The 27,500-nt window shown below is 45.9% G+C and overlaps 1 protein-coding gene across 1 annotated transcript in view; it reads right to left on the minus strand.

Annotated features, from left to right (window-relative positions):
* LOC311141908 (extracellular matrix organizing protein FRAS1-like) overlaps positions 1-27,500 on the minus strand; it is a gene marked incomplete at both ends in the record, with an annotated part of 243,729 nt that overhangs the window by 126,974 nt on the left and 89,255 nt on the right. The window contains 8 exon segments of the mRNA XM_084177414.1: positions 9,289-9,373; positions 9,503-9,667; positions 9,856-9,961; positions 10,673-10,813; positions 13,021-13,161; positions 13,467-13,607; positions 24,215-24,361; positions 24,492-24,638. Of these exon segments, the coding sequence (XP_084033540.1) occupies positions 9,289-9,373; positions 9,503-9,667; positions 9,856-9,961; positions 10,673-10,813; positions 13,021-13,161; positions 13,467-13,607; positions 24,215-24,361; positions 24,492-24,638 (1,073 nt within the window).

Genomic DNA, 27,500 nt, shown 5'->3' on the forward strand with positions numbered 1-27,500 from the left:
GTTTCAACTAACTGAATTAGACATTGGTTGTTAACAAATTGGTTATTGCAAGAGTGAACACAACACTTTTTTCTCAACTTGATATTGATGGTGAAAATGGAAGGCGGAGTGAAGAAAAATAAGTTACGAAAATAATAACAATGAACCAAAAAAAAGAGACAATAAAATAATAAACAATTTAGACAGAAGAATGAGGTAGAGAAGAGGTCAAATCTATAACTGAATTAGATCAGGAATTAGAATGGCAGACCACCACTAGTTACAGCATTCTGAAACAAGGGCAACATTTTAACAGTTTAGCAGAGGGATGGCTCCCTGTTCACCCACGACTGTGTGGCCACACACGACTCCAACACCATCATCAAGTTTGCTGACGACATGACGGTGGTAGGCCTGATCACTGGCGTAGATGAGACCAGCCTACAGGATGGAGGTCAGTGACCTGGCAGTGTGGTGCCGGGACAACAACCTCTCCCTCAACGTCAGCAAGACAAAGGACATAACTACAATAAACGGGGGTGGGGGGCGAGCATGCCCCCATCTACATCGACGGGGCTGCAGTGGTGCGGGTAGAGAGCGTCACATTCCTCAGTGTCCAAATCACTAAGGACTTCAAATGGTCCACTCACACAGTCTTGAAGAAGGCACGGCTGCACCTCTTCCCCCTCAGGAAGTTGAAAAGGTTTGGCATGGGCCCTCAAATCCTCTAAAAGTTCTACAGCTGCACCATTGAGAGCATCTTGACTGGCTGCATCACCGCTTGGTATTGCAACAGCACCGCCGTCGATCTCATGGCGCTACAGAGGGTGGAGCAGACAGCCCAGTACATCACTGGGGCTGAGCTCCCTGCCATCCAGGACCTCTATATCAGAGCTCCCTGCCATCCAGGACCTCTATATCTGAGCTCCCTGCCACCCAGAACCTCTATATCAGAGCTCCCTGCCAACCAGGACCTCTATATCAGAGCTCCCTGCCATCCAGGACCTCTATATCAGAGCTCCCTGCCAACCAGGACCTCTATACCAGGCGGTGTGAAAAGAAGGCCCGGAAAATCGTTAAAGAATCCAGCCACCCAAGCCATAGACTGTTCTCTCTACTTCCGCACGCCAAGCGGTGCCCCAAGCCATACGACTGTTAAATAGCTAACAGACTATCGGAGTTGACCCTTGTATTTGATTTTTGCACTGTCTCTATACATACTCACAGAACTCTACACACTCACACACACATAACATCCACACACATTTATACTGACGATACACACACTCACATACAATCATCATATACGCTGCTGCTATCTGTTTATCATATATCCTGACACCTAGTCACCTTCCCCTATACATATCTACCTCTATCACTCCAGTACCCCTGCACATTGTTAATATGGTACTGGAACTGACCCTGTATATAGTCACCTTACCCCTATACAGTGAGGGAAAAAAGTATTTGATCCCCTGCTGATTTTGTACGTTTGCCCACTGACAAAGACATGATCAGTCTATAATTTTAATGGTAGGTTCATTTGAACAGTGAGAGACAGAATAACAACAAAAAAATCCAGGAAAACGCATGTCAAAAATGTTATAAATTGATTTGCATTTTAATGAGGAAAATAAGTATTTGACCCCTCTGCAAAACATGACTTAGTACTTGGTGGAAAAACCCTTGTTGGCAATCACAGAGGTCAGACGTTTCTTGTAGTTGGCCACCAGGTTTGCACACATCTCAGGAGGGATTTTGTCCCACTCCTCTTTGCAGATCTTCTCCAAGTCATTAAGGTTTCGAGGCTGACGTTTGGCAACTCGAACCTTCAGCTCCCTCCACAGATTTTCTATGGGATTAAGGTCTGGAGACTGGCTAGGCCACTCCAGGACCTTAATGTGCTTCTTCTTGAGCCACTCCTTTGTTGCCTTGGCCGTGTGTTTTGGGTCATTGTCATGCTGGAATACCCATCCACGACCCATTTTCAATGCCCTGGCTGAGGGAAGGAGGTTCTCACCCAAGATTTGACGGTACATGGCCCCGTCCATCGACCCTTTGATTAGGTGAAGTTGTCCTGTCCCCTTAGCAGAAAAACACCCCCTAAGCATAATGTTTCCACCTCCATGTTTGACGGTGGGGATGGTGTTCTTGGGGTCATAGGCAGCATTCCTCCTCCTCCAAACACGGCGAGTTGAGTTGATGCCAAAGAGCTCGATTTTGGTCTCATCTGACCACAACACTTTCACCCAGTTCTCTTCTGAATCATTCAGATGTTTATTGGCAAACTTCAGACGGGCCTGTATATGTGCTTTCTTGAGCAGGGGGACCTTGCGGGCGCTGCAGGATTTCAGTCCTTCACGGCGTAGTGTGTTACCAATTGTTTTCTTGGTGACTATGGTCCCAGCTGCCTTGAGATCATTGACAAGATCCTCCCGTGTAGTTCTGCGCTGATTCCTCACCGTTCTCATGACCATTGCAACTCCAAGAGGTGAGATCTTGCATGGAGCCCCAGGCCGAGGGAGATTGACAGTTATTTTGTGTTTCTTCCATTTGCGAATAATCGCACCAACTGTTGTCACCTTCTCACCAAGCTGCTTGGCGATGGTCTTGTAGCCCATTCCAGCCTTGTGTAGGTCTACAATCTTGTCCCTGACATCCTTGGAGAGCTCTTTGGTCTTGGCCATGGTGGAGAGTTTGGTGGAGAGCTCCCTTTAAGAGTGTGCTCCTAATCTCAGCTCGTTACCTGTATAAAAGACACCTGGGAGCCAGAAATCTTTCTGATTGAGAGGGGTTCAAATACTTATTTCCCTCATTAAAATGCAAATCAATGTATAACATTTTTGACATGCGTTCTTCTGGATTTTTGTTTTGTTATTCTGTCTCTCACTGTTCAAATAAACCTACCATTAAAATTATAGACTGATAATTTCTTTGTCAGTGGGCAAACGTACAAAATCAGCAGGGGATCAAATACTTTTTTCCCTCACTGTACATATCTATCTCCATCACTCCAGTATCCCTGCACATTGTTAATATGGTACTGGAACTGACCCTGTATATAGTCCCCTGACCCCTATACATATCTACCTCCATCACTCCAGTATCCCTGCACATTGTTAATATGGTATTGGAACTGACCCTGTATATAGTCACCTTACCCCTATACATATCTACCTCCATCACTCCAGTATCCCTGCACATTGTTAATATGGTATTGGAACTGACCCTGTATATAGTCCCCTGACCCCTATACATATCTACCTCCATCACTCCAGTATCCCTGCACATTGTTAATATGGTATTGGAACTGACCCTGTATATAGTCACCTTACCCCTATATATATCTACCTCCATCACTCCAGTATCCCTGCACATTGTAAATATGGTATTGAACTGACCCTGTATATAGTCACCTTACCCCTATACATATCTACCTCTATCACTCCAGTATCCCTGCACATTGTTAATATGGTATTGAACTGACCCTGTATATAGTCACCTTACCCCTATATATATCTACCTCCATCACTCCAGTATCCCTGCACATTGTTAATATGGTATTGGAACTGACCCTGTATATAGTTACCTTACCCCTATACATATCTACCTCTATCACTCCAGTATCCCTGCACATTGTTAATATGGTATTGAACTGACCCTGTATATAGTCACCTTAGCCCTATACATATCTACCTCCATCACTCCAGTATCCCTGCACATTGTTAATATGGTACTGGAACAGACCCTGTATATAGTCACCTTACCCCTATACATATCTACCTCCATCACTCCAGTATCCCTGCACATTGTTAATATGGTATTGAACAGACTCTGTATTTAGCTTCTTACTTTCTCCTGTTCTTCTTATTTTTATATCTTATGTATTTTTGTTCTACCTTGTTATTTTTAGTGCTACATTGATATTGATTACTGCATTGTTGGGTTTAGAGTTAGCAAGAAAGGCATTTCACTGTACTAGTGCACTTGACATTAAAACTTGAAACTGTCTTTCTCAGAGAATCCCTATCTATTAAGATAATAACTATTTCCACAGTGATGAAACATGGTCTATGATCTCCAGTAGCCAGCCTATGTGTTAATCTAGCAGAACACCAGGTTAAGACATTTCCCTTTACTACATACCTGAACTGTTACTGTTTAGACACTCCAGTAACCTCCCAGACTAGTTTAGACACCTCAGTAACCTCCCAGACTAGTTTAGACACCTCAGTAACCTCCCAGACTAGTTTAGACACTCCAGTAACCTCCCAGACTAGTTGTGTGAGCCAGCGTCAGGAGAAGGGTATGACTTGACGGTGTTGTGTGTGTTAACTACAGACACATATACAACAAGGTTCCAACTCCAACGGCGGTAGCTCATGTAATTGGCTTCAGCCAAACATTTGTGAGGAGTGACTACAGCACAGCACATTACATCACAGTACAGGACATTTACATTTACGTCATTTAGCAGACGCTCTTATCCAGAGCGACTTACAGTTAGTGTAGTGTCCAACTCTGCGCCCCGCTAAATAATGTACATTGTTCTCCCCTGCAGAGGTGTAGTGTCCAACTCTGCGCCCCGCTAAATAATGTACATTGTTCTCCCCTGTAGAGGTGTAGTGTCCAACTCTGCGCCCCGCTAAATAATGTACATTGTTCTCCCCTGCAGAGGTTTAGTGTCCAACTCTGCACCTCGCTAAATAATGTACATTGTTCTCCCCTGCAGAGGTGTAGTGTCCAACTGCGCCCCGCTAAATAATGTACATTGTTCTCCCCTGCAGAGGTGTAGTGTCCAACTCTGCGCCCCGCTAAATAATGTACATTGTTCTCCCCTGCAGAGGTGTAGTGTCCAACTCTGCACCCCGCTAAATAATGTACATTGTTCTCCCCTGCAGAGGTGTAGTGTCCAACTGCGCCCCGCTAAATAATGTACATTGTTCTCCCCTGCAGAGGTGTAGTGTCCAACTCTGCGCCCCGCTAAATAATGTACATTGTTCTCCCCTGCAGAGGTGTAGTGTCCAACTCTGCGCCCCGCTAAATAATGTACGTTGTTCTCCCCTGCAGAAGTTTAGTGTCCAACTCTGCACCCCGCTAAATAATGTACATTGTTCTCCCCTGCAGAGGTGTAGTGTCCAACTCTGCACCCCGCTAAATAATGTACATTGTTCTCCCCTGCAGAGGTGTAGTGTCCAACTCTGCGCCCCGCTAAATAATGTACATTGTTCTCCCCTGCAGAGGTGTAGTGTCCAACTCTGCACCTCGCTAAATAATGTACATTGTTCTCCCCTGCAGAGGTGTAGTGTCCAACTCTGCGCCCTGCTAAATAATGTACATTGTTCTCCCCTGCAGAGGTGTAGTGTTCAACTCTGCGCCCCGCTAAATAATGTACATTGTTCTCCCCCGCAGAGGTGTAGTGTCCAACTCTGCGCCCCGCTAAATAATGTACATTGTTCTCCCCTGCAGAGGTGTAGTGTCCAACTATGCGCCCCGCTAAATAATGTACATTGTTCTCCCCTGCAGAGGTGTAGTGTCCAACTCTGCGCCCCTCTAAATAATGTACATTATTCTCCCCTGCAGAGGTGTAGTGTCCAACTCTGCGCCCCGCTAAATAATGTACGTTGTTCTCCCCTGCAGAGGTGTAGTGTCCAACTCTGCGCCCCGCTAAATAATGTACATTGTTCTTCCCTGCAGAGGTGTAGTGTCCAACTCTGCGCCCCGCTAAATAATGTACATTGTTCTTCCCTGCAGAGGTGTAGTGTCCAACTCTGCACCTCGCTAAATAATGTACATTGTTCTCCCCTGCAGAGGTGTAGTGTCCAACTCTGCACCAGGCTACATTGTTGTTCCTGGAGTGGTGTTCTGTGCAGCTCCATATTAAATCACTGTTCATTGATGTCCCTGCAGAGCAGAGAGAGCGGTGCTGTTCAACTCTGCAGTCCGCACCTTGTTAAATCCAGCCACATGTCCGTCAGCTCTGCAGTAACAGTTCAATGCCCCTCAGTGACTGATATTGCGCCCCGTTTGGTCCAGCTCCTACCACAGCATGACAGACCTGGGCTTTGTCCCAACTGGCACCCTATTTCACTATATAGTGCAGCACTTTTGACCAGAGCTCTATTTCCTTTGTAGTGCACTACTTGTGACCATGGCACCATGGGCTCTGGTAAAAAAAAAGCAGTGCACTACATAGGGAATAGGATGCCATTTGGGACACAACCCTGGGGCTCTGTGGGTTTCTGACACCAGGATGAAAATAGGGGACTGACTGACTACGTCTCTCCCCCGATCTACCACATTGTTTAACCCAAAAGGCTCAGACTTGTCTGTTTCCATCTACGCGGGCAGTCATCCATGGTTCCGGCGGACCTGCTCTGACTTGGAGCCAAGGCAAGGCCCTGGGTACATATCAGCTGTCATTTACAGAACAACGGCTCACTGTGCACTTTAACACCGTCTCACAAAGCACCAGTCTTGAATGATGCAGAGGTTGTTGATTCTGCTCGCCACAAGTCTTTAGTGTCACCCTCCTGATGGAAACACAACAACACTAAAGCCTATATTAACATAAAACCCTGGTGATACCCTGGTGATACCCTGGTGTGGGGGAAAGTCAAGAGAGAGAAGCACCAATAGAGCGGGCCCCAAGGTGTATAGAGAGGGCTCAGAGGGCTCCAATGTTTATAGAGAGGGCTCAGAGGGCTCCAATGTTTATAGAGAGGGATCAGAGGGCCCCAAGGTTTATAGAGAGGGATCAGAGGGCCCCAAGGTTTATAGAGAGGGATCAGAGGGCCCCAAGGTTTATAGAGAGGGATCAGAGGGCTCCAAGGTAGCGGCAGGTAGCTTAATGGTTAAGAGCGTTGTGCCATTAACCGAAAGGTCGCTGGTTCTAATCCCCGAGCCGACTAGGTGAAAAATCTGTCAATGTGCCCTTGAGCAAGGCACTTAACCCTAATTGCTCCTGTAAGTCGCTCTGGAAAAGAGCGTCTGCTAAATGACTTAAATGTTAAATGTAGAGAGGGCCCCGAGGTTTATAGAGAGGGATCAGAGGGCCCCGAGGTTTATAGAGAGGGATCAGAGGGCCCCAAGGTTTATAGGGAGGGCTCAGAGGGCTCCAAGGTTTATAGAGAGGGATCAGAGGGCCCCAAGGCTTATAGAGAGGGATCAGAGGGCTCCAAGGTTTATAGAGAGGGATCAGAGGGCCCCAAGGTTTATAGAGAGGGCCCCAAGGTTTATAGAGAGGGCTCAGAGGGCTCCAAGGTTTAGAGAGAGGGATCAGAGGGCTCCAAGGTTTATAGAGAGGGATCAGAGGGCCCCAAGGTTTATAGAGAGGGCCCCAAGGTTTATAGAGAGGGCTCAGAGGGCCCCAAGGTTTATAGAGAGGGATCAGAGGGCCCCAAGGTTTATAGAGAGGGCCCCAAGGTTTATAGAGAGGGCTCAGAGGGCTCCAAGGTTTATAGGGAGGGCTCAGAGGGCTCCAAGGTTTATAGAGAGGGATCAGAGGGCCCCAAGGTTTATAGAGAGGGATCAGAGGGCTCCAAGGTTTATAGAGAGGGATCAGAGGGCCCCAAGGTTTATAGAGAGGGCCCCAAGGTTTATAGAGAGGGCTCAGAGGGCTCCAAGGTTTATAGAGAGGGATCAGAGGGCTCCAAGGTTTATAGAGAGGGATCAGAGGGCCCCAAGGTTTATAGAGAGGGCCCCAAGGTTTATAGAGAGGGCTCAGAGGGCCCCAAGGTTTATAGAGAGGGATCAGAGGGCCCCAAGGTTTATAGAGAGGGCCCCAAGGTTTATAGAGAGGGCTCAGAGGGCTCCAAGGTTTATAGAGAGGGATCAGAGGGCCCCAAGGTTTATAGAGAGGGCCCCAAGGTTTATAGAGAGGGATCAGAGGGCCCCGAGGTTTATAGAGAGGGATCTGAGGGCTCAGAGGTTTATAGAGAGGGATCAGAGGGCTCAGAGGTTTATAGAGAGGGATCAGAGGGCCCCAATGTTTATAGAGAGGGATCAGAGGGCCCCAATGTTTATAGAGAGGGATCTGAGGGCCCCGAGGTTTATAGAGAGGGATCAGAGGGCCCCGAGGTTTATAGAGAGGGATCAGAGGGCCCCAATGTTTATAGAGAGGGATCAGAGGGCCCCAAGGTTTAGAGAGAGGGCTCAGAGGGCCCCATGGTTTATAGAGAGGGATCAGAGGGCCCCGAGGTTTATAGAGAGGGCTCCAAGGTTTATAGAGAGGGATCAGAGGGCTCCAAGGTTTATAGAGAGGGATCAGAGGGCTCCAAGGTTTATAGAGAGGGATCAGAGGGCTCCAAGGTTTATAGAGAGGGATCAGAGGGCTCCAATGTTTATAGAGAGGGATCAGAGGGCTCCAAGGTTTATAGAGAGGGATCAGAGGGCTTCAAGGTTTATAGAGAGGGATCAGAGGGATCAGAGGGCTCCAAGGTTTATAGAGAGAGATCAGAGGGCTCCAAGGTTTATAGAGAGGGATCAGAGGGCTCCAAGGTTTATAGAGAGGGATCAGAGGGCCCCAAGGTTTATAGAGAGGGATCAGAGGGCTCCAAGGTTTATAGAGAGGGATCAGAGGGCCCCAAGGTGTATAGAGAGGGATCAGAGGGCCCCAAGGTTTATAGAGAGGGATCAGAGGGCCCCAAGGTTTATAGAGAGGGATCAGAGGGCCCCAAGGTTTATAGAGAGGGATCAGAGGGCCCCAAGGTTTATAGAGAGGGATCAGAGGGCCCCGAGGTTTATAGAGAGGGATCAGAGGGCCCCAAGGTTTATAGAGAGGGATCAGAGGGATCAGAGGGCTCCAAGGTTTATAGAGAGGGATCAGAGGGCCCCAAGGTTTATAGAGAGGGATCAGAGGGCTCAGAGGGCCCCAAGGTTTATAGAGAGGGATCAGAGGGCCCCAAGGTTTATAGAGAGGGATCAGAGGGCCCCAAGGTTTATAGAGAGGGATCAGAGGGTCCCAAGGTTTATAGAGAGGGATCAGAGGGCTCCAAGGTTTATAGAGAGGTATCAGAGGGCCCCAACGTTTTATCATTATCTCTTCCAGACAGGCAGGCAACCCTCTCTCACACACACACACACCCTTTACTCTGTTGTGTCTGGGGAAACAACCCCATTGAACACGACTGATATAACTGACTATGGTTGCCTACTACTGCATACCAACATGTGAGCACGCTAAGCGCTAAGCTAGGCCCCCACAAGCACTTAGAAAGACCCTCTGATACACGCGAGGAGTGATAGGCTAACCTTTCTTACTCAATTTTTTCCCCAAACTTTTGGAGGATATCAAAACTTAAATGGTACCTGCATGGACACTGCCTGGACCTGGATGGTCTCTGCTTGGGAGAAGAGCTGAGGGTCAGCCACACGTAGGGAGAACTGTCCACTCCTGGAACAATACAACAACACAACACACACTCATGTGAGAGAGAGAGAGAGAGAGAGAGAGAGAGAGAGAGAGAGAGAGAGAGAGAGAGAGAGAGAGAGAGAGAGAGAGAGAGAGATTCCTTTAATTCACCTGGCCTTGTCCTTGTCGTGTGTGAAGCGGACCTGTCCACTCTGTAGCTGAGTCCAGGAGAAGGTGTCGTCCCGGGCCATCTCTTTCTCCCTGCCCCCCTCCAGGACAACCACACAGCCTGTAGAGGGGGGCTGCAGCAGCTGGAACACCAGGCTCTCTGGGGGGCTGGCAGGTCAACATCAAATCAAACTTCTGTTATACTGCATTTCACACAAACAATATTGCAAAAACACTTCATAGAGAGAGACAGATCTCTGTCAAAAAAGAGGAAGAGGTTCTCAACCTCAAAAAATTATTCTGGATAAATAAAGGTTAAAAACAGTAAAATATAAAAAGTGAAAGGAGAGTTGAACCTGTCTTGGTCCTGGGCAATGAGCAGGGTGGAGACTAGGGGTTTGGTTCCCCCGATGGGCACCAACAGAGATCCAGTGATACGCAGGGTTGGGGCCTGGCTGTTAGCTGGAAGGAGGGAAGAAGTGAGAGAGGGAGAGAGAGAGAGAGAAAAAAAAAGAGAGAGAGAGAGAGAGAGAGAGAGAGTCCAATGATAAGGTAACAATGAATGGATAAATCTTCTGTCTCTCTACTGGTGTACTTTTCACTGCATCAGGGAATAGCGAAATGTCTGTGTAAGTAAGCTTTATGCGACATCACACCTTTTGTTTGTATGAATTCACATGGTGTCCCCCAGGGCTCAGTACTAGGTCCTCTACAGTTCTCTCTACTGGTGTCCCCCAGGGCTCAGTACTAGGTCCTCTACTGTTCTCTCTACTGGTGTCCCCCAGGGCTCAGTACTAGGTCCTCTACTGGTGTCCCCCAGGGCTCAGTACTAGGTCCTCTACTGGTGTCCCCCAGGGATCAGTACTAGGTCCTCTACTGTTCTCTCTACTGGTGTCCCCCAGGGCTCAGTACTAGGTCCTCTACTGTTCTCTCTACTGGTGTCCCCCAGGGATCAGTACTAGGTCCTCTACTGTTCTCTCTACTGGTGTCCCCCAGGGCTCAGTACTAGGTCCTCTACTGTTCTCTCTACTGGTGTCCCCCAGGGCTCAGTACTAGGTCCTCTACTGTTCTCTCTACTGGTGTCCCCCAGGGCTCGGTACTAGGTTGGTACTCTCTGTACACCAAGGCACTTGGTTCTGTCATTGTTATACTGAAACAGTAGTGAATATTTACCATGGCAAGTCCTGGTCTTCTTATCAGCATAGAAACCGTGTCCACAGTCCGGAGTGCAGTATCCGTCTCTTAGGTAGGTGTTCTGTCTACAGATGGTGCAACGACCCATCCCCTCACACTCCACACAATCAGCAGAGCATGCTGGGAAACAGAGGAGGGGGGGGGGGGGAGATAACACAATGATTCAGTGGATTAATACTGTAAGATCAACGATGATGAACATATATGTCAATAAAGGACTTGAGAATACAAACAGCACTATGTTGTCATTTGATGTAGATTAACTCTTTGATTTAAAAAATAAGATATTTTGGATATTGATTTCACATGTTTCTACTCAGTAGGGTTGGGCAGTATCCAGATTTTCATATCATCATACCGTCCTTCTCTCATCCCGGGATTTATCGCAGTACCAGCGTAGTACACAAGAGGGTTCTAAAAATGCAAAAAATAAATAATAACATTGGGTGTCTATTACCAGAATGCTAACAAAATTAGCACAAGTACTAGAGAATTTCAATAGAGGTTGCTAGCTAAACATGCTAACGCGCACAAATGAAAATAAACGAATTGCAAAGACAGGCAATCAAGCTCTTAAAGTTATACATACAGTGCATTCGGAAAGTATTCAGACCCCTTGAGTTTTTCCACATTTTGTTACGTTAAAGCCTTATTCTGAAATGGATTACATTGAAACATTTCCCCTTCAATCTACACACAATACCCCATAATGACAAAGTGAAAACAGGTTTCTTTGTAAATGTATAAAAAATACAAAACAGAAATACCTTCTTTACATAAGTATTCAGACCCTTTGCTATGAGACTTGAAATTGAGCTCAGGTGCATCCTGTTTCCATTGATCATCCTTGAGATGTTTCTACAACTTGGAGTCCACCTGTGGTAAATTCAAATGATTGGACATGATTTGGAAAGGCACACACCTGTCTATATAAGGTTCCACAGTTGACAGGGCATGTCAGAGCAAAAACCAAGCCATAAGGTCGAAGGAATTGTCCGCAGAGCTCTGAGACAGGATTGTGTCGAGTCACAGATCTGGGGAAGGGGTACCACAAAAATTTCTGCAGCTGCCTCCATCATTCTTAAATGGAAGAAGTTTGGAACCACCAAGACTCTTCCTAGAGCTGGCCGCCCGGCCAAACTGAGCAATCAATCAATCTGACAGAGCTCCAGATTTCCTCTGTGAAGACGTTCCAGACGGAAGCCACTCCTCAGTAAAAGGCACATGACAGCCCACTTGGAGCCAAAAGGCACCTAAAGCATATCAACCCATGAGAAACAAGATTCTCTGGACTGATGAAACCCAGATTTAACTTTTTGGCCTGAATGCCAAGCGTCACCTGGCACCATCCCTAAGGTGAAGCATGGTGGTGGCAGCATCATGCTGTGGGGATGTTTTTCAGCGGCAGGGACTGGGAGACTAGTCAGGATCGAGGGAAAGATGAACCTGCTCCAGGGCACTCAGGACCTCAGACTGGGGCGAAGGTTCACCTTGTAGTGTCATACCCAAGAAGACATGAGGCTGTAATTGCTGCCAAAGGTGCTTCAACAAAGTACTGAGGAAAGGGTCTGAATACTTATGGAAATGTTATATTTCAGTTGTTTTATTTTAATAATTGTGCAAAAATGTCTAAAAACCTGTTTTTGCATTGCATTATGGGGTATTGTGTGTAGATTGATGAAAAAATAAATTAAACAATTATCATTTTTAGAATAAGGCTGTAACGTAACAAAATGTGGAAAAAGTCAAGGGGTCTGAATACTTTCCGAATGAGGTAGTAGCAACCAAATGTCATTTTTTGTATTTTTCTATTATTAATTCAGCCACTTACTTGGATAACTAGCATGTTAAACCATATACACAGCTGGACTCACCAGCTCCCTCTTTCTCCTGTTCTGCTATTTACAAACAAACACGTGACTGGCTCAACTGTTCTGGGGAACTACGGTAAGCTTCATCATGTAAAATAAAGTGACAGGTGAAATGAAGAACGCGATCTGCTTTATCTCCTAATTTATTGCACAAGTTGACTGCAGGTACTAACTTAAAAAGTAGCTACAAATATTCAGATGTATTGAAAAACTTAACATAAATAGTTTTGACGGTATTTCAAAACCATTCCGTGGCTATTTCCAAATACCCAGGTATACGGTATATATGGTATACTGCCCAAGCCTACTACTCAAACAAACTGGACAAATCTATTCATTTTTCTTACATGTACAGAGCTGACCAGAGTGAATGAAGATACTTACATGTACAGAGCTGACCAGAGTGAATCAAATCAAATGTTTAAATTGTCACATACACATATTGAAGAATCTTACATGTACAAATCTGTAGAGAGGAGTCCAGAAAGTAGTTCCTTCCACACTCCAACACACAGTGGCCCTGCAGGTTGGCATAGGGAGGCTGGCATCGCCCACACTGACCTGGACCCTGGCATCCCTCACAGTGCTCATCACAACCTGGCACAGAGAGATAGAGAGACAAAGAGAGAGAGAGAGAGACGAGAGAGAGAGAGAGAGAGAGAGAGAGAGAGAGAGAGAGAGAGAGAGAGAGAGAGAGAGAGAGAGAGAGAGAGAGAGAGAGAGAGAGAGAGAGAGAGAGAGAGAGAGAGAGAGAGAGAGAGAGAGAGAGAGAGAGAGAGAGAGAGACGAGAAACAAGAGAGAGACCGAGAGAGTGACAGAGAAAGACAATATAAGTTAGAAGGTATAACCAGCTTAGAACAGAAAACGACAAAGATTTAATAAATTATATTCAGGCACGTACTGAGGCATCTCTCTCCATCCTGGTAGGACCCTGGGGAGCAGCCCTGGACACAGAGTCCGTCCTGCAGAACATGTCCCTCCATACACTGTAGACAGTCAGTATGCAGAGGACCCTTACACGTATTACAGCTCCAATCACACTCTGGAGGAGAGCGAAGGGTGAGAGGGCTGGGTTAGGTATGATAGAGAGAGAGAGAGAGAGAGAGAGAGAGAGAGAGAGAGAGAGAGAGAGAGAGAGAGACGGGCAGACAGAATGAGAGAGGAGACAGTGATGTAGAGTCTGAGATGGGCAGAGTGAATCACAGGAAGTGTGTCTCTCCTTCACTGTCATCCTGACTCCTGAGAAACTTTATTAATGAACTCTGAATTACTAAGTTTTGAGAGCACAGCAACAAAGCCTTATTAGTCAGTCGGGTCACCACATCTCACAACCCATAGTATTAATCATAACACCATCAATCAGATGAAGGGGAGGAGACAGGTTAAAGAAGGATTTTTAAGCCTTGAGACAATTGAGACATGGATTATGTATGTGTGCCGTTCAGAGGGTGAAGCATGGTGGTGGCAGCATCATGCTGTGGGGATGTTTTTCAGCAGCAGGGACTGGGAGACCAGTCAGGATCGAGAGAAAGATGAACGGAGCAAAGTACAGAGAGATCCTTGATGAAAACCTGCTCCAGAGCGCTCAGGACCTCAGACTGGGGCGAAGGTTCACCTGCCAACAGGACAACGACCCTAAGCACACAGCCAAGACAACGCAGGAGTGCCTTCGGGACAAGTCTCTGAATGTCCTTGAGTGGCCCAGCCAGAGCCCAGACTTGAACCCGATCAAACATCTCTGGAGAGACCTGAAAATAGCTGTGCAGCGACGCTCCCCATCCAATCTGACAGAGCTTGAGAGGATCTGCAGAGAAGAATGGGAGAAACTCCCCAAATACAGGTGTGCCATGCTTGTAGTGTCATACTCAAGAAGACTCGAGGCTGTAATCGCTGCCAAAGGTGCTTCAACAAAGTACTGAGTAAAGGGTCTGAATACTTATTTAAATGTTATATTTCAGTTTGTTTTTATTTGTAATATATGTGCAAAAATGTCTAAAAACCTGTTTTTGCTTTGTCATTATGGGGTATTGTGTGTAGAATAAGGTTGTACCGTAACAAAATGTGGAAAAAGTCAAGGGGTCTGAGTACTTTCCGAATGCACTGTATAACACCATTAGATATAACACCATCACCTATAACACCATTATATATAACACCGTCACCTATAACACCATTAGATATAACACCATTATATATAACACCATCACCTATAACACCATTAGATTTAACACCATTATATATAACACCGTCACCTATAACACCATTAGATATAACACCATTAGATATAACACCATTATATATAACACCATCACCTATAACACCATTAGATTTAACACCATTAGATATAACACCGCCACCTGTAACACCATCACCTATAACACCATTAGATTTAACACCATTAGATATAACACCATCACCTATAACACCATTAGATTTAACACCATTAGATATAACACCATCACCTATAACACCATTAGATATAACACCATCACCTATAACACCATCACCTATAAAACCATCACCTGTAACACCATTATATATAACACCATTAGATATAACACCATCACCTATAACACCATTAGATTTTACACCATTAGATATAACACCTTTATATATAACACCATCACCTATAACACCATCACCTATAACACATCTGTCACCATGAAATGCTTTGAAAGGCTGGTCATGGCTCACATCAACACCATTATCCCAGACACCCTGGACCCACTTCAATTCGCATACCGCCCCAACAGATCCACAGATGACACCATAGTGCCCTCCAAGCTCATCACTAAGCTCAGGACCCTGGGACTGAACACCTCCTTCTGCAACTGGATCCTGGACTTCCTGACAGACTGCTGCTGCTACTGTTTATTATCTATCCTGTTGCCTAGTCACTTCACCCCTACCTATATGTACATACAGTTGAAGTCGGAAGTTTACATACACCTTAGCCAAATACATTTAAACTCTGTTTTTCACAATTCCTGACATTTAATCCTAGTAAAAATTCCCTGTCTTAGGTCAGTTAGGATCACCACTTTATTTTAAGAATGTGAAATGTCAGAATATTTCAGCTTTTATTTCTTTCATCACATTCCCAGTGGGTCAGAAGTTTACATACACTCAATTAGTATTTGGTAGCATTGCCTTTAAATTGTTTAACTTGGGTCAAACGTTTCGGGTAGCCTTCCATAAGCTTCCCACACTAAGTTGGGTGAATTCTGGCCCATTCCTCCTGGCAGAGCTGGTGTAACTGAGTCAGGTTTGTAGGCCTCCTTGCTCGCACACGCTTTTTCAGTTCTGCCCACAAATCTTCTATTGGATTGTGGTCAGGGCTTTGTGATGGCCACTCCAATACCTTGACTTTGTTGTCCTTAAGCCATTTTGCCACAACATTAGAAGTATGCTTGGGGTCATTGTTCATTTGGAAGACCCATTTGCGACCAAGCTTTAACTTCCTGACTGATGTCTTGAGATGTTGCATCAATATATCCACATAATTTTCCTTCCTCATGATGCCATCTATTTTGTGAAGTGCACCAGTCCCTCCTGCAGCAAAGCACCCCCACAGCATGATGCTGCCACCCCCGTGCTTCACGGTTGGGATGGTGTTCTTCGGCTTGCAAGCATCCACCTTTTTCCTCCAAACATAACGATGGTCATTATGGCCAAACAGTTCTATTTTTGTTTCATCAGACCAGAGGACATTTCTCCAAAAAGTATGATCTTTGTCCCCATGTGCAGTTGCAAACTGTAGTCTGGCTTTTTTATGGCGGTTTTGGAGCAGTGGCTTCTTCCTTGCTGAGCGGCCTTTCAGGTTATGTCGATATAGGACTCGTTTTACTGTGGATATAGATACTTTTGTACCTGTTTCCTCCAGCATCTTCACAAGATACTTTGCTGTTGTTCTGGGATTGATTTGCACTTTCGCACCAAAGTACGTTCATCTCTAGGAGACAGAATGTGTCTCGTTCCTGAGCGGTATGACGGCTGTGTGGTCCCATGGTGTTTATACTTGTATACTATTGTCTGTACAGATGAACATGGTACCTTCAGGCGTTTGGAAATTGCTCCCAAGGATGAACCAGACTTGTGGAGGTCTACCATTTTTTTTGCTGATTTCTTTTGATTTTCCCATGATGTCAGGCAAAGAGGCACTGAGTTTGAAGGTAGGCCTTGAAATACATCCACAGGTACACCTCCAATTGACTCAAATTATGTCAATTACCCTATCAGAAGCTTCTAAAGCCATGACATCATTATCTGGAATTTTCCAAGCTATTTAAAGGCACAGTCAACTTAGTGTATGTAAACTTCTGACTCACTGGAATTGTGATACAGTGAATTATAAGTGAAATAATCTGTCTGTAAACAATTGTTGGAAAAATTACTTGCGTCATGCACAAAGTAGATGTCCTAACCGACTTGCCAAAACTATAGTTTGTTAACAAGAAATTTGTGGAGTGGTTGAAAAATTAGTTTTAATGACTCCAACCTAAGTGTACGTAAACTTCAACTGTATTTACCTCAATTACCTCGTACCCCTGCACATCGACTCGGTACTGGTACCCTGTGTATATAGCCATGTTATTACCTGGTACCCCTGCACATCAACTCGGTACTAGTACCCCGTGTATATAGCCATGTTATCTTTACTCATTGTGTATTTATTCCTTGTGTTATTATTTGTTATGTTGTATCTTCATGGTGTTGTGGGAACATGGACATTTAATAGATATGTAATTCTTGGTGCCACAGAGTCTGGATTCCAGTATGTCAGGGAAGCTTACTGGTGTTTATCTTAGAATGATTGATAGATGGGATATACTGACTTGGGGTAAAAGGTAATACCATCAAAGAAGGGAGTGCCCACTGATGGTTACCAGATGTTGTGGAAGCAATATGTAACAGGGACTATAAGAAGAGAGATATTTTCTTTGTCTAGTAGTTCAAATGGCAAGAGGCGAAGCACGCGCCTTTTGTTAGACGAACCCGGTACCGAATCTATTAAATATTTGTATGAACTCTCCATCTAAGTGTTAAACATCTTCTTGCATCACGAACTACTTGATACCCGAGAAACTCATCATAACAGATTGCCGTCTCAACGAACAGGATGCAGTTTACAGCCGAAATAACAGGTAAGCAGACTTTCATATATTTTTTTATTATGTCAAATTCTGCTTATCTGTGGTAAAGCTGAGCTGTAAAGAATGTTTAAAATTCAATATTTTTAAAGGGGGACGATGAGTGGTGTTGAGTTGTATAGAAGGGATGTAAGGAGAATGATCAGATTACACAATAACATGGTGCTATGATTCTAAGAAGGGTTTGTTCAGAGTAATGACTAAAAAAAACTACAGAGGAGAAGGAGAATGGGTTTAACAAGATTGGGCGTAGGGTCTTTTAATGTAGACAATATTATAAAGATAGAGGTTTGAGGCCTTTAATGTGAAAAATCATTATAAAGTTGTTGAGGTTCAAGTCCTTAACGAGACAAGATTATAAAGATAGATGTTGTGAGGTTTGTGTCCTGGGATGTGTTGTATCATCATTTGAATAGGAGAGAATACTTTTTTTTTTTTTTTTGGTGAAAGACTCACATACAATTGAGCATGTTGAATCATGGCACCAATGACAAAATAGGCAAACGAAATTTTAATAAAGATCAAGGTGGGAATTTCATTCAAGTATTTGATTACTAATATTGCATGAACTAATAGCAGTAATGAATGGCCAGCTTAGTAGACCGGTATCTGGAAAAACAGTCACCATTAAGAGTAAATCAGAGCTTCATTTACCTCAAAGAGAGAGACAGGAAATGACGAAATTATTAAAGACAAATCCGCAATTAGAACAAGTCTCTTGTAAAGTAATGTAAATCAGACAATGTGCAAATGGATGTTAAGTAAATTAGGATTTTTCTATGTGGAACCATATTTTAGTGACTTATCAGCTTGGACAGTTTAAAATAATATGAATGTGTATGATAGGTTGATATAAGTTTGGATAATAAGCTTTGACATAACATTATATTGTGGTTCCGTACATCAATGCCTATCATATAATATCAAAGAGGGGTTTAGAGAGCGTGAGGTTATTTTAGAGTGTAATGGAAAAGTATATGTTTTAAGGAGAGGCTTGACTTTGACGGAGTTTCCTGAAGGTTAGAGAACATGTGAAATAAATTCATTAAAAATCCTACAATGTGATTTTCTTGATTTTATTTTCTCATTTTGTCTGTCATAGTTGACGTGTACCTATGATGAAAATTACAGGCCTCTCTCATCTTTTTAAGTGGGAGAACTTGCACAATTGGTGGCTGACTAAATACTTTTTTTTCCCCACTGTATGTATGTATTAACTTGCTCACCCAAACATAAACGTATGTCATGGGTGGGAAATAATGAATATGGGTTTTCTAAGTTTGTACTGTTGATAGATCCTTTGACAGAGATAAGGTTTAAAAAATTACCTTCCCATAAGGAGTGGAATTTATAGATGTAACTTATAACATAGTGCAAAGCCCATTCAGGGTTTCCATTAAACTATTTATCATTGCAGAGCTAAGGTGGTGAAGTGAAGGAACTTCATTTTGTATCAGATGATAAACCAGTGTAATGTAGATGTGTAATGTAGATGATAAACCAGTGTAATGTAGATGATAAACCAGTGTAATGTAGATGATAAACCAGTGTAATGTAGATGATAAACCAGTGTAATGTAGATGATAAACCAGTGTAATGTAGATGATAAACCAGTGTAATGTAGATGATAAACCAGTGTAATGTAGATGATAAACCAGTGTAATGTAGATGATAAACCTGTAATTGGGCTATTTATGGGATTTATTTGTCATTTCAATGGAGTAAAATCATAGAGTAAAATCTGGGTTTCTGAGTGTAATTCAACTGTTATAGACAGATACTACATTTTACATATTTAGCAGACGCTCTTATCCAGAGTGACTTACAGGAGCAATTAGGGTTAAGTGCCTTGCTTAAGGGCACATCGACAGATTTTTCACCTAGTCGGCTCGGGGATTAGAACCAGCGACCTTTCGGTTACTGGCACAACACTCGTACCCACTAAGCTACCTGCCGCCCAAAAAACTAATTACATTTACATTTTAGTCATTTAGCAGACGCTCTTATCCAGAGCGACTTACAGTATGCTCATACTGGCCCCCTGTGGGAAATGAACCCACAACCCTGGCGTTGCAGCGAGACGATTTCGTGGTAGTTTTTTTGTGTTGCCTAATGGTTTGCTAGCTTAAACGATTGAGAATGGTGGCGTAATGTAAATCCATAAATGTGATATTGATACTATGGATATAAATTCAATATATGCTTCTCAACTACAGCAAGTGTTTGGTTTGTTACCTGTAGAAAGGACAGTTACCTAGATCTGCTGAATTCTAATAATGGCGGATTGGTGGTTTCATAAGAGCTGTGGCTATGATCTTAGTTGATAACAAGGGAAAATAAGGGTGTAGTGACGACGCACAGGGAAAGCGAGTGTGTTATCTTAATGGGAAGTGAAGCAAGGGGACAAAGAGAATAAAAAGAGTATTAAAAATACAACAGGGATTATGAAGCAGTGTCAGAAGGGAGCTGAGTATGAAAGATAACATGAACTGAGGAATATAGGAACATGTAGCTGAGGTCACTACAGAGATATTACTGACACAATATCGTAACAGATAAACTGAACCAATCATGAAGCTACTACAGCAATCGATTGTTAAAGTTGTCAAGTCAGTTTTTAAACCCTACGATAGAGGTAAATGCAGAACGCTGTTTGAGAATGGTTTTTATTTGTTGTCAGAGAGAATTTCTAGGTCTTGATCTGCGGGTGTTAGTGACTGGGGCTCGCTGAACTACAGAGGGCTGTAAGGGACATAATGGGTTAAGTTTCACCCGGATCACTGGTTGCTGAGGAAGTCAAAGGGGGGTGAATGTTACCGGTGTGGAAGGGGCTAGCTAGTTAGTGGTGCGAACTAGTAGCGTTTAGAGTGGTGACGTAACTTGCTCTGCGACCTGGAAGTGGTTGTTTGCCTTGCTTTGCAAGGGTCACGGCTTTTGTGGAGCGACGGGCAACGGTGCTTCGAAGGTGACCGTTGTCGGTGTGTGCAGAGGGTCCCTGGTTAGAGCCCATGTAGGGACGGAAGCAAAACCGTTACATTGATGCTATTGATCTAGATCACTGTGTGAATTGATAAGAGTATAGAAGAGGGATTGTCTTACCAACACATGGCGGCATAGGATAACATAGTCATTAAAGTTGCATCACTGTGAATAGATGTTTTGTTTGTTTTGACTATAACTTAAAAATAATTTGTCATATGCTAAAGTACCGTTAGATGGAAAGTCAGCGATAGAGAATAATAGATATTGTAGAGGATTTTCTGTGTTAAAAGGATAAGTAGGTTAATTGGGAGATGAGAATTGTTGAATTGGATTGTTTGAGTAGACTGTTATTAAAATAATGCTTTCTAGTTAGGTGAATGAAAATATGTTATTAAGTAGTAGTGGTTTGTGGATAGTATTTACTAATGCCATGATTTAGTAAGAGGGTGAAAGAGAGTAGTGCTAGTTGTGGAGCATATGTGGAGCATATGTCTGGATAGTTGAATATAGAACGTTCGTTGACAATTTGTAATTATAATTATTAAATTATATAGTTTGTTTAAACAACAGTGAGTTATTCTAAAAACGATAATCTGTTTCTGGTACGTTGAACAATGGGAGGTAGTTTTTACTACTAGGTTGATGGAGTAGTAAATGTTTTTTGTAAGTGATGAAGTTATTAAACAACAGGTTGTTATTTTAAAACATAAATGCAACAAGTGGAGATGATGACATTACCAAACAGGGGTTATAGGTTTATATTAGAAGGTGTAGTGAACTTAATGAAACGTGGTATTATCTGATGTGTTTTGAGTGGGATTGATGGAAGTCCCCTACAGTATATGTTAAAGGAAAGTAGGAGACAACATCTCAAACCATTTTTTAAATAGATGCCTCCCGAGTGGCGCAGTGGTCTAAGGCACTGCATCGCAGTGCTAGCTGTGCCACTAGAGATCCTGGTTCGAATCCAGGCTCTGTGGTAGCCGGCCGCGACCGGGAGACCCATGGGGCGGCGCACAATTCGTCCAGGGTAGGGGAGGGAATGGCCGGCAGAGCATGGCGTTTGCAACACCAGGGTTGTGGGTTCGATTCCCACGGGGGGAAATAAAAAAAATAATGTATGCACTCACTAACTGTAAGTCGCTCTGGATAAGAGCGTCTGCTAAATAATGTAAATGGATAAAATATCACGGCTTCCTTACGCGGAGTAATTGATTATATTGGCGAATTAATAAAATATGACATTTAGAGGGGTGACAGGAGCATTGTTTTCTTTTGTGTCTTTTGTTTTCTTTCTTTGTCTAGTAGTTTGAATGGCAAGAGGCGAAGCACGCGCCTTTTGTTAGACGAACCCGGTACCGAATCTATTAAATATTTGTATGAACTCTCCATCTAAGTGTTAAACATCTTCTTGCATCATGAACTACTTGATACCCGATAAACTCATCCATAACATTATTTTTCTCAAAACAAATGTTTTTCGCTGCATTGTTTGGAAGGGCCCGCAAGTAAGCATTTCACTATTAGTTTGGCGGCTGGTAGCTTAGTGGTTAAGAGTGTTGTGCCAGTAACCGAAAGATCGCTGGTTCTAATCCCCGAGCCGACTAGGTGAAAAATCTGTCGATGCTAGGCACTTAACCCTAATTGCTCCTATAAGTCGCTCTGGATAAGAGCGTCTGCTAAATGACGTAAATGTAGTCTACACCTTTGTTTACGAAGCATGTGACAAATACAATTTGATTTGATTTAATCATCACATTACCTGCTCAGGCAGACTGGCAGAGCAGCAACATCAACAGCTATAACAACAACTGGGATATCTAATGCAACGTTGCACAGTCTCACTACCTCGCCTCCATTTACATTTTAGTCATTTAGCAGACAGTCTTATCCAGAGCGACTTACAGGAGCAATTAGGGTTAAGTGCCTAGCATCGACAGACATACATTTTGTTAAAAAAAAGCAATTCATACTGGAATCGAACCCACAACCCTGGCGTTGCAAATGCCATGCTCTTCCAACTGAGCTACATCCCTCACTGGGTTCACCCAGGGGTCAGGGGATTTCCCATGTAGCAATGCGGCGCGGTGCGGAATAGAGTAGCTGGGGTGATAAACAGGGTTAGTTCTATTGACTGACTGGCTGTTGTATTGGCACACACACAGACACACAAACACACACTCATCTCTCTCCACGGTTCTCTGTATCGTAGGTTTGTGTGTGTGTGTGAGTGTGTGTTTGTGCGTCTGTGTGTGTGTGTGTGTGTGTGTGTGTGTGTGTGTGTGTGTGGAGCAGGCCTTTGCCGAGACGCTGCTTAAATACCAGCCCCTCGTGGCACGCTTGGACAGCCTTGGGTGGAGGTGCAAGCTGGTGGCGCTGATATTTGGCAGTCTCGGCCTCGTACACAGGCCTCCAGATTGCGGGCCTGACGAAAATTAGGGCAAAGCAGTTGGCTAGGTACTGCTCTGTTTCAGCTGTCGTGGGCAGCCTAGCTGTTTGGAGAAGGATTGTGTGCGTGTGTGCGTGTGTGTGTGTGCGTGTGTACCTCTGCAGGTGTGTGTGCGTGTGTGTGTGTACCTCTGCATGTGTGTGTACCTCTGCATGTGTGTGTGTGTATGTGTGTGTGTGTGTACCTCTGCAGGTGTGTGTGTGTGTGTGTGTGTGTGTGTGTGTGCGTGCGTGTACGTGTGTGTGTGTGTACCTCTGCATGGGTGTGTGCGTGTGTATGTGTGTGTGTGTGTGTGTGTACCTCTGCAGGTGTGTGTGAGTGTGTGTGTGTACCTCTGCATGTGTGTGTACCTCTGCATGTGTGTGTGTGTATGTGTGTGTGTGTGTGTACCTCTGCAGGTGTGTGTACGTGTGTATGTGTGTGCCTGTCTGTGTCTGTGTGTGTGTGTGTGTGTGTGTGTGTGTGTGTGTGTGTGTGTGTGTGTGTGTGTGTACCTCTGCAGGTGTGTATGTGTGTGTGTGCGTGTGCGTGTGTGCATGTGTGTGTGTTTGTACCTCTGCAGGTGTGTGTGCGTGTGTGCGTGTGTGCGTGTGTGTGTGTGTGTGTGTGTGTGTGTGTGTGTGTGTACCTCTGCCTGTGTGTGTGTGTGTGTGTGTGTGTGTGTGCGTGTGTGTGTGTACCTCTGCAGGTGTGTGTGTGTGTACCTCTGCATGTGTGTGTGTGTGTACCTCTGCATGTGTGTGTGTGTGTGCGTGTGTGCGTGTGTGTGTGTGTGTGTGTACCTCTTCCTGTGTGTGTGCGTGTGTGTGTGTGTGTGTACCTCTGCAGGTGTATGTGTGTGTGTGTGTGTGTGTACCTCTGCATGTGTGTGTGTGTGTGTGTGTGTGTGTGTGTGTGTGTGTGTGTGTGTGTGTGTGTGTGTGTGTACCTCTGCAGGTATGTGTGCGTGTGTGTGTGTGTGTGTGTGTGCGTGTACCTCTGCATGTGTGTGTGTGTGTGTGTATCTCTGCATGTGTGTGTGTGTGTGTGTACCTCTGCAGGTGTGTGTGTGTGTGTATGTGTGTATACCTCTGCAGGTGCGCGTGGTGGTGTTGAGGTAGTATTGGTGGGCACAGCTGTCGTACTGACACTCTCCAAACAGCAGAACCTTGACCGGGTCACGGCACGACGTACACACTCCACCCATCTCACAGGACCGGCACCGGCTGTCACAGGCTGTATAACGAGATAAAGAGAGGGTCCATATTCAAAAATCCCAGCAGACATTGTGGCAATAAAAAACGATAGCCTGTTAAATGTAGTCTACAGTTCTGTAACACTGGGTGGAGTCAGATGCACTACTTACCTCTGCAGCGTCTGTCTCTATCGGCATAGTAACCCAAGGGGCAGGCGGGGCCACAGAGACCTGAGGTCAGTAGAACGCTGGGGGTGGGACAGGAAGTACAGGACAGAGGCCACTCCCCACTGCAACCCTCACAGGAAGTATGGCATCCTGTGAGATAAAACAGGAATGTAGCTGTATTAACAATATCAACAACAAAACAGTTTATGCATGACATGATTTCACTTATATAATTTATATAATTAACCATGTAGAGTTTTGAGAGTTTTAAAGCACAATTAAATGCATATAAAATCAAATCCTTTCTTAAAGTAAAGTGAAAATCTAGAAGACCACGCTTCCGCAAGCACCAATATCATCCATTAAGTATTGAGCCAAGTCGATGAATAACGCGACAGTTGAATCACAATCGACATGAAGAAAAATAATTTCACTTGAATCAATACAGGGAGGAAGGAAGACATGATCAAAACGCTTCAAACTGTTTCCCTCCACCTCCACTATCGTTATAACTCTGTGTCCGCCCTGACTCTGGGGACTCTTATTTGTTGAGTCAGGGTGTGATTTTCTATGTTGTATTTTCTATGTTTGGATCTAGTATGTCTAGATTTATGTTGGCTGGTGTGGTTCCCAATCAGAGGCAGCTGTCGCTCGTTGTCTCTGATTGGGTACCATACTTAGGCAGCCTATTGGCACTAGTGGGTTGTCGGATCTTGTTCCGTTTGAGGTTTGTTGTGTGTACCTTAGGACTTCACGTATCGTTGGTTTATGGTTTCGTCGTTGTGTTTATTTCGTTTAATAAACATGTGTGCATATCACGCTGCGCCTTGGTCTGACCCGTCTATGAACGAACGTGACAGAAGATCCCACCAAACGAGGACCAAGCAGCATGCCCAGGCGGAGAGAGTAGCCATATCACAGGTGGGCAATTGGTGGTCATGGGAGGAGATATTTGCGGGGAAAGGGCCATGGGCGAAGGTAGATGCCCAGGCAGGAGAGGAGCAACGGCAACACAGAGGATGCCGGTTGAGGAAGAAGCCCGAGAGACAGCCCCAATAAAAAAAATGTTGGGGGGCTAAAAGGGTGGTTGGCGGAGCCTAGTGTTAGAGCAGAGCCAACTCCCCGTACTCACGCGAGGAAGCGTGTGACTGGGCAGGCTCCGTGTTATGCGGAGCTACGTACTGTGTCACCAGTGTGCCGGCACAGTCCTGTACGTCCTGTGCTAGCACCACGCACGTGCCGTGCGAAGATGGGCATCCAGCCAGGACGGGGTGTGCCGGCTCAACGCTCCTGGTCTCCAGTACCCCTCCTCGGTCCCGCATATCCTGCGCTGGTTCTATGTACTGTATCGCCAGTGCGCGTGCACAGCCCTGTGCGTCCTGTGCTAATGCCTCACACATACTGTGCGGAAGTAGGCATCCAGCCAGGACGGGTTGTGCCAGCTCTCCGCTTCAGACCTCCAGTCCGCCAACCCGGTCCGGCCTGTTCCTGCTCCTCGCACCAAGCCAGTGGTGCGCGTCGCCAGCCCGGCCCGGCCTGTTCCTGCTCCTCGCACCAAGCCAGTGGTGCGCGTCGCCAGCCCGGCCCGGCCTGTTCCTGCTCCTCGCACCAAACCAGTGGTGCGTGTTCCCAGCCCGGCCCGGCCTGTTCCTGCTCCTCGCACCAACCCAGTGGTGCGCGTCACCAGCCCGGCCCGGCCTGTTCCTGCTCCTCGAACCAAGCTAGTGGTGCGCGTCGCCAGTCCGGCCCGGCCTGTTCCCGCTCCTCGCACCAAGCCAGTGGTGCGTGTCGCCAGCCCGGCCCGGCCTGTTCCTGCTCCTCGCACCAAACCAGTGGTGCGCGTCACCAGCCCGGCCCGGCCTGTTCCTGCTCCTCGAACCAAGCTAGTGGTGCGCGTCGCCAGTCCGGCCCGGCCTGTTCCCGCTCCTCGCACCAAGCCAGTGGTGCGTGTCGCCAGCCCGGCCCGGCCTGTTCCTGCTCCTCGCACCAAACCAGTGGTGCGTTTTCCCAGCCCGGCCCGGCCTGTTCCTGCTCCTCGCACCAACCCAGTGGTGCGCGTCGCCAGCCCGGCCCGGCCTGTTCCTGCTCCTCGAACCAAGCTAGTGGTGCGCGTCGCCAGTCCGGCCCGGCCTGTTCCCGCTCCTCGCACCAAGCCAGTGGTGCGTGTCGCCAGTCCGGCCCGGCCTGTTCCTGCTCCTCGCACCAAGCCAGTGGTGCATGTTCCTAGTCTGGTTCGGCCCGTGCCTGCTCCTCGCACCAGACCAGTGGTGAGTGTGTCCAGTCCGGCACGGCCCGTGCCCGTTCCACCGGTGCCTGGTCCGGCACCAGTCAGCAGCTCCACTCCGGAGCCAGAGCAGTCCACTCCACCGGGGTCCAGTCCAGCTCCGGTCAGCGGCTCCACTCCGGAGCCAGAGCAGTCCGCTCCACCGGGGTCCAGTCCAGATCCGGTCAGCGGCTCCACTCCGGAGCTAGAGCATTCCGCTCCACCGGTGCCGAATCCAGCTCTGGTCAGCGGCTCCAGTCCGGAGCCTGAGCAGTCCGCTCCACCGGTGCCTGGTCCAGCTCCGGTCAGCGGCTCCAGTCCAGACCCAGACGTCAGCCCCTCTCCAGGTTCGGGGTCTCCCACTCCAGGGTGCAGACAGGGCTTGGAGTATAGTGGGAGGAAGGAGAGGGGAAGCAGCGCGCCGAAGTCCAGACCAGACCAGGGGCGCAACAGGGAGGCGGAGAATAGGTGGTTGTCACGCCCGGAGCCGGATCCGCCTCCGAGGTGGAATGCCCACCCGGCCCCTACCCTGTTAAGTAAAGGTTGTGCGGTCGGAGTCCGCACCTTTGGGGGGGGGGGGGGTACTGTCACGCCCTGACTCTGGGGACTCTTATTTGTTGAGTCAGGGTGTGATTTTTTATGTTGTATTTTCTATGTTTGGATCTAGTATGTCTAGATCTATGTTGGCCGGTGTGGTTCCCAATCAGAGGCAGCTGTCGCTCGTTGTCTCTGATTGGAAACCATACTTA

The sequence above is a fragment of the Coregonus lavaretus genome (genome assembly GCF_964263955.1).
Source record: "Coregonus lavaretus genome assembly, chromosome: 14".
NCBI lineage: Eukaryota > Metazoa > Chordata > Actinopteri > Salmoniformes > Salmonidae > Coregonus > Coregonus lavaretus.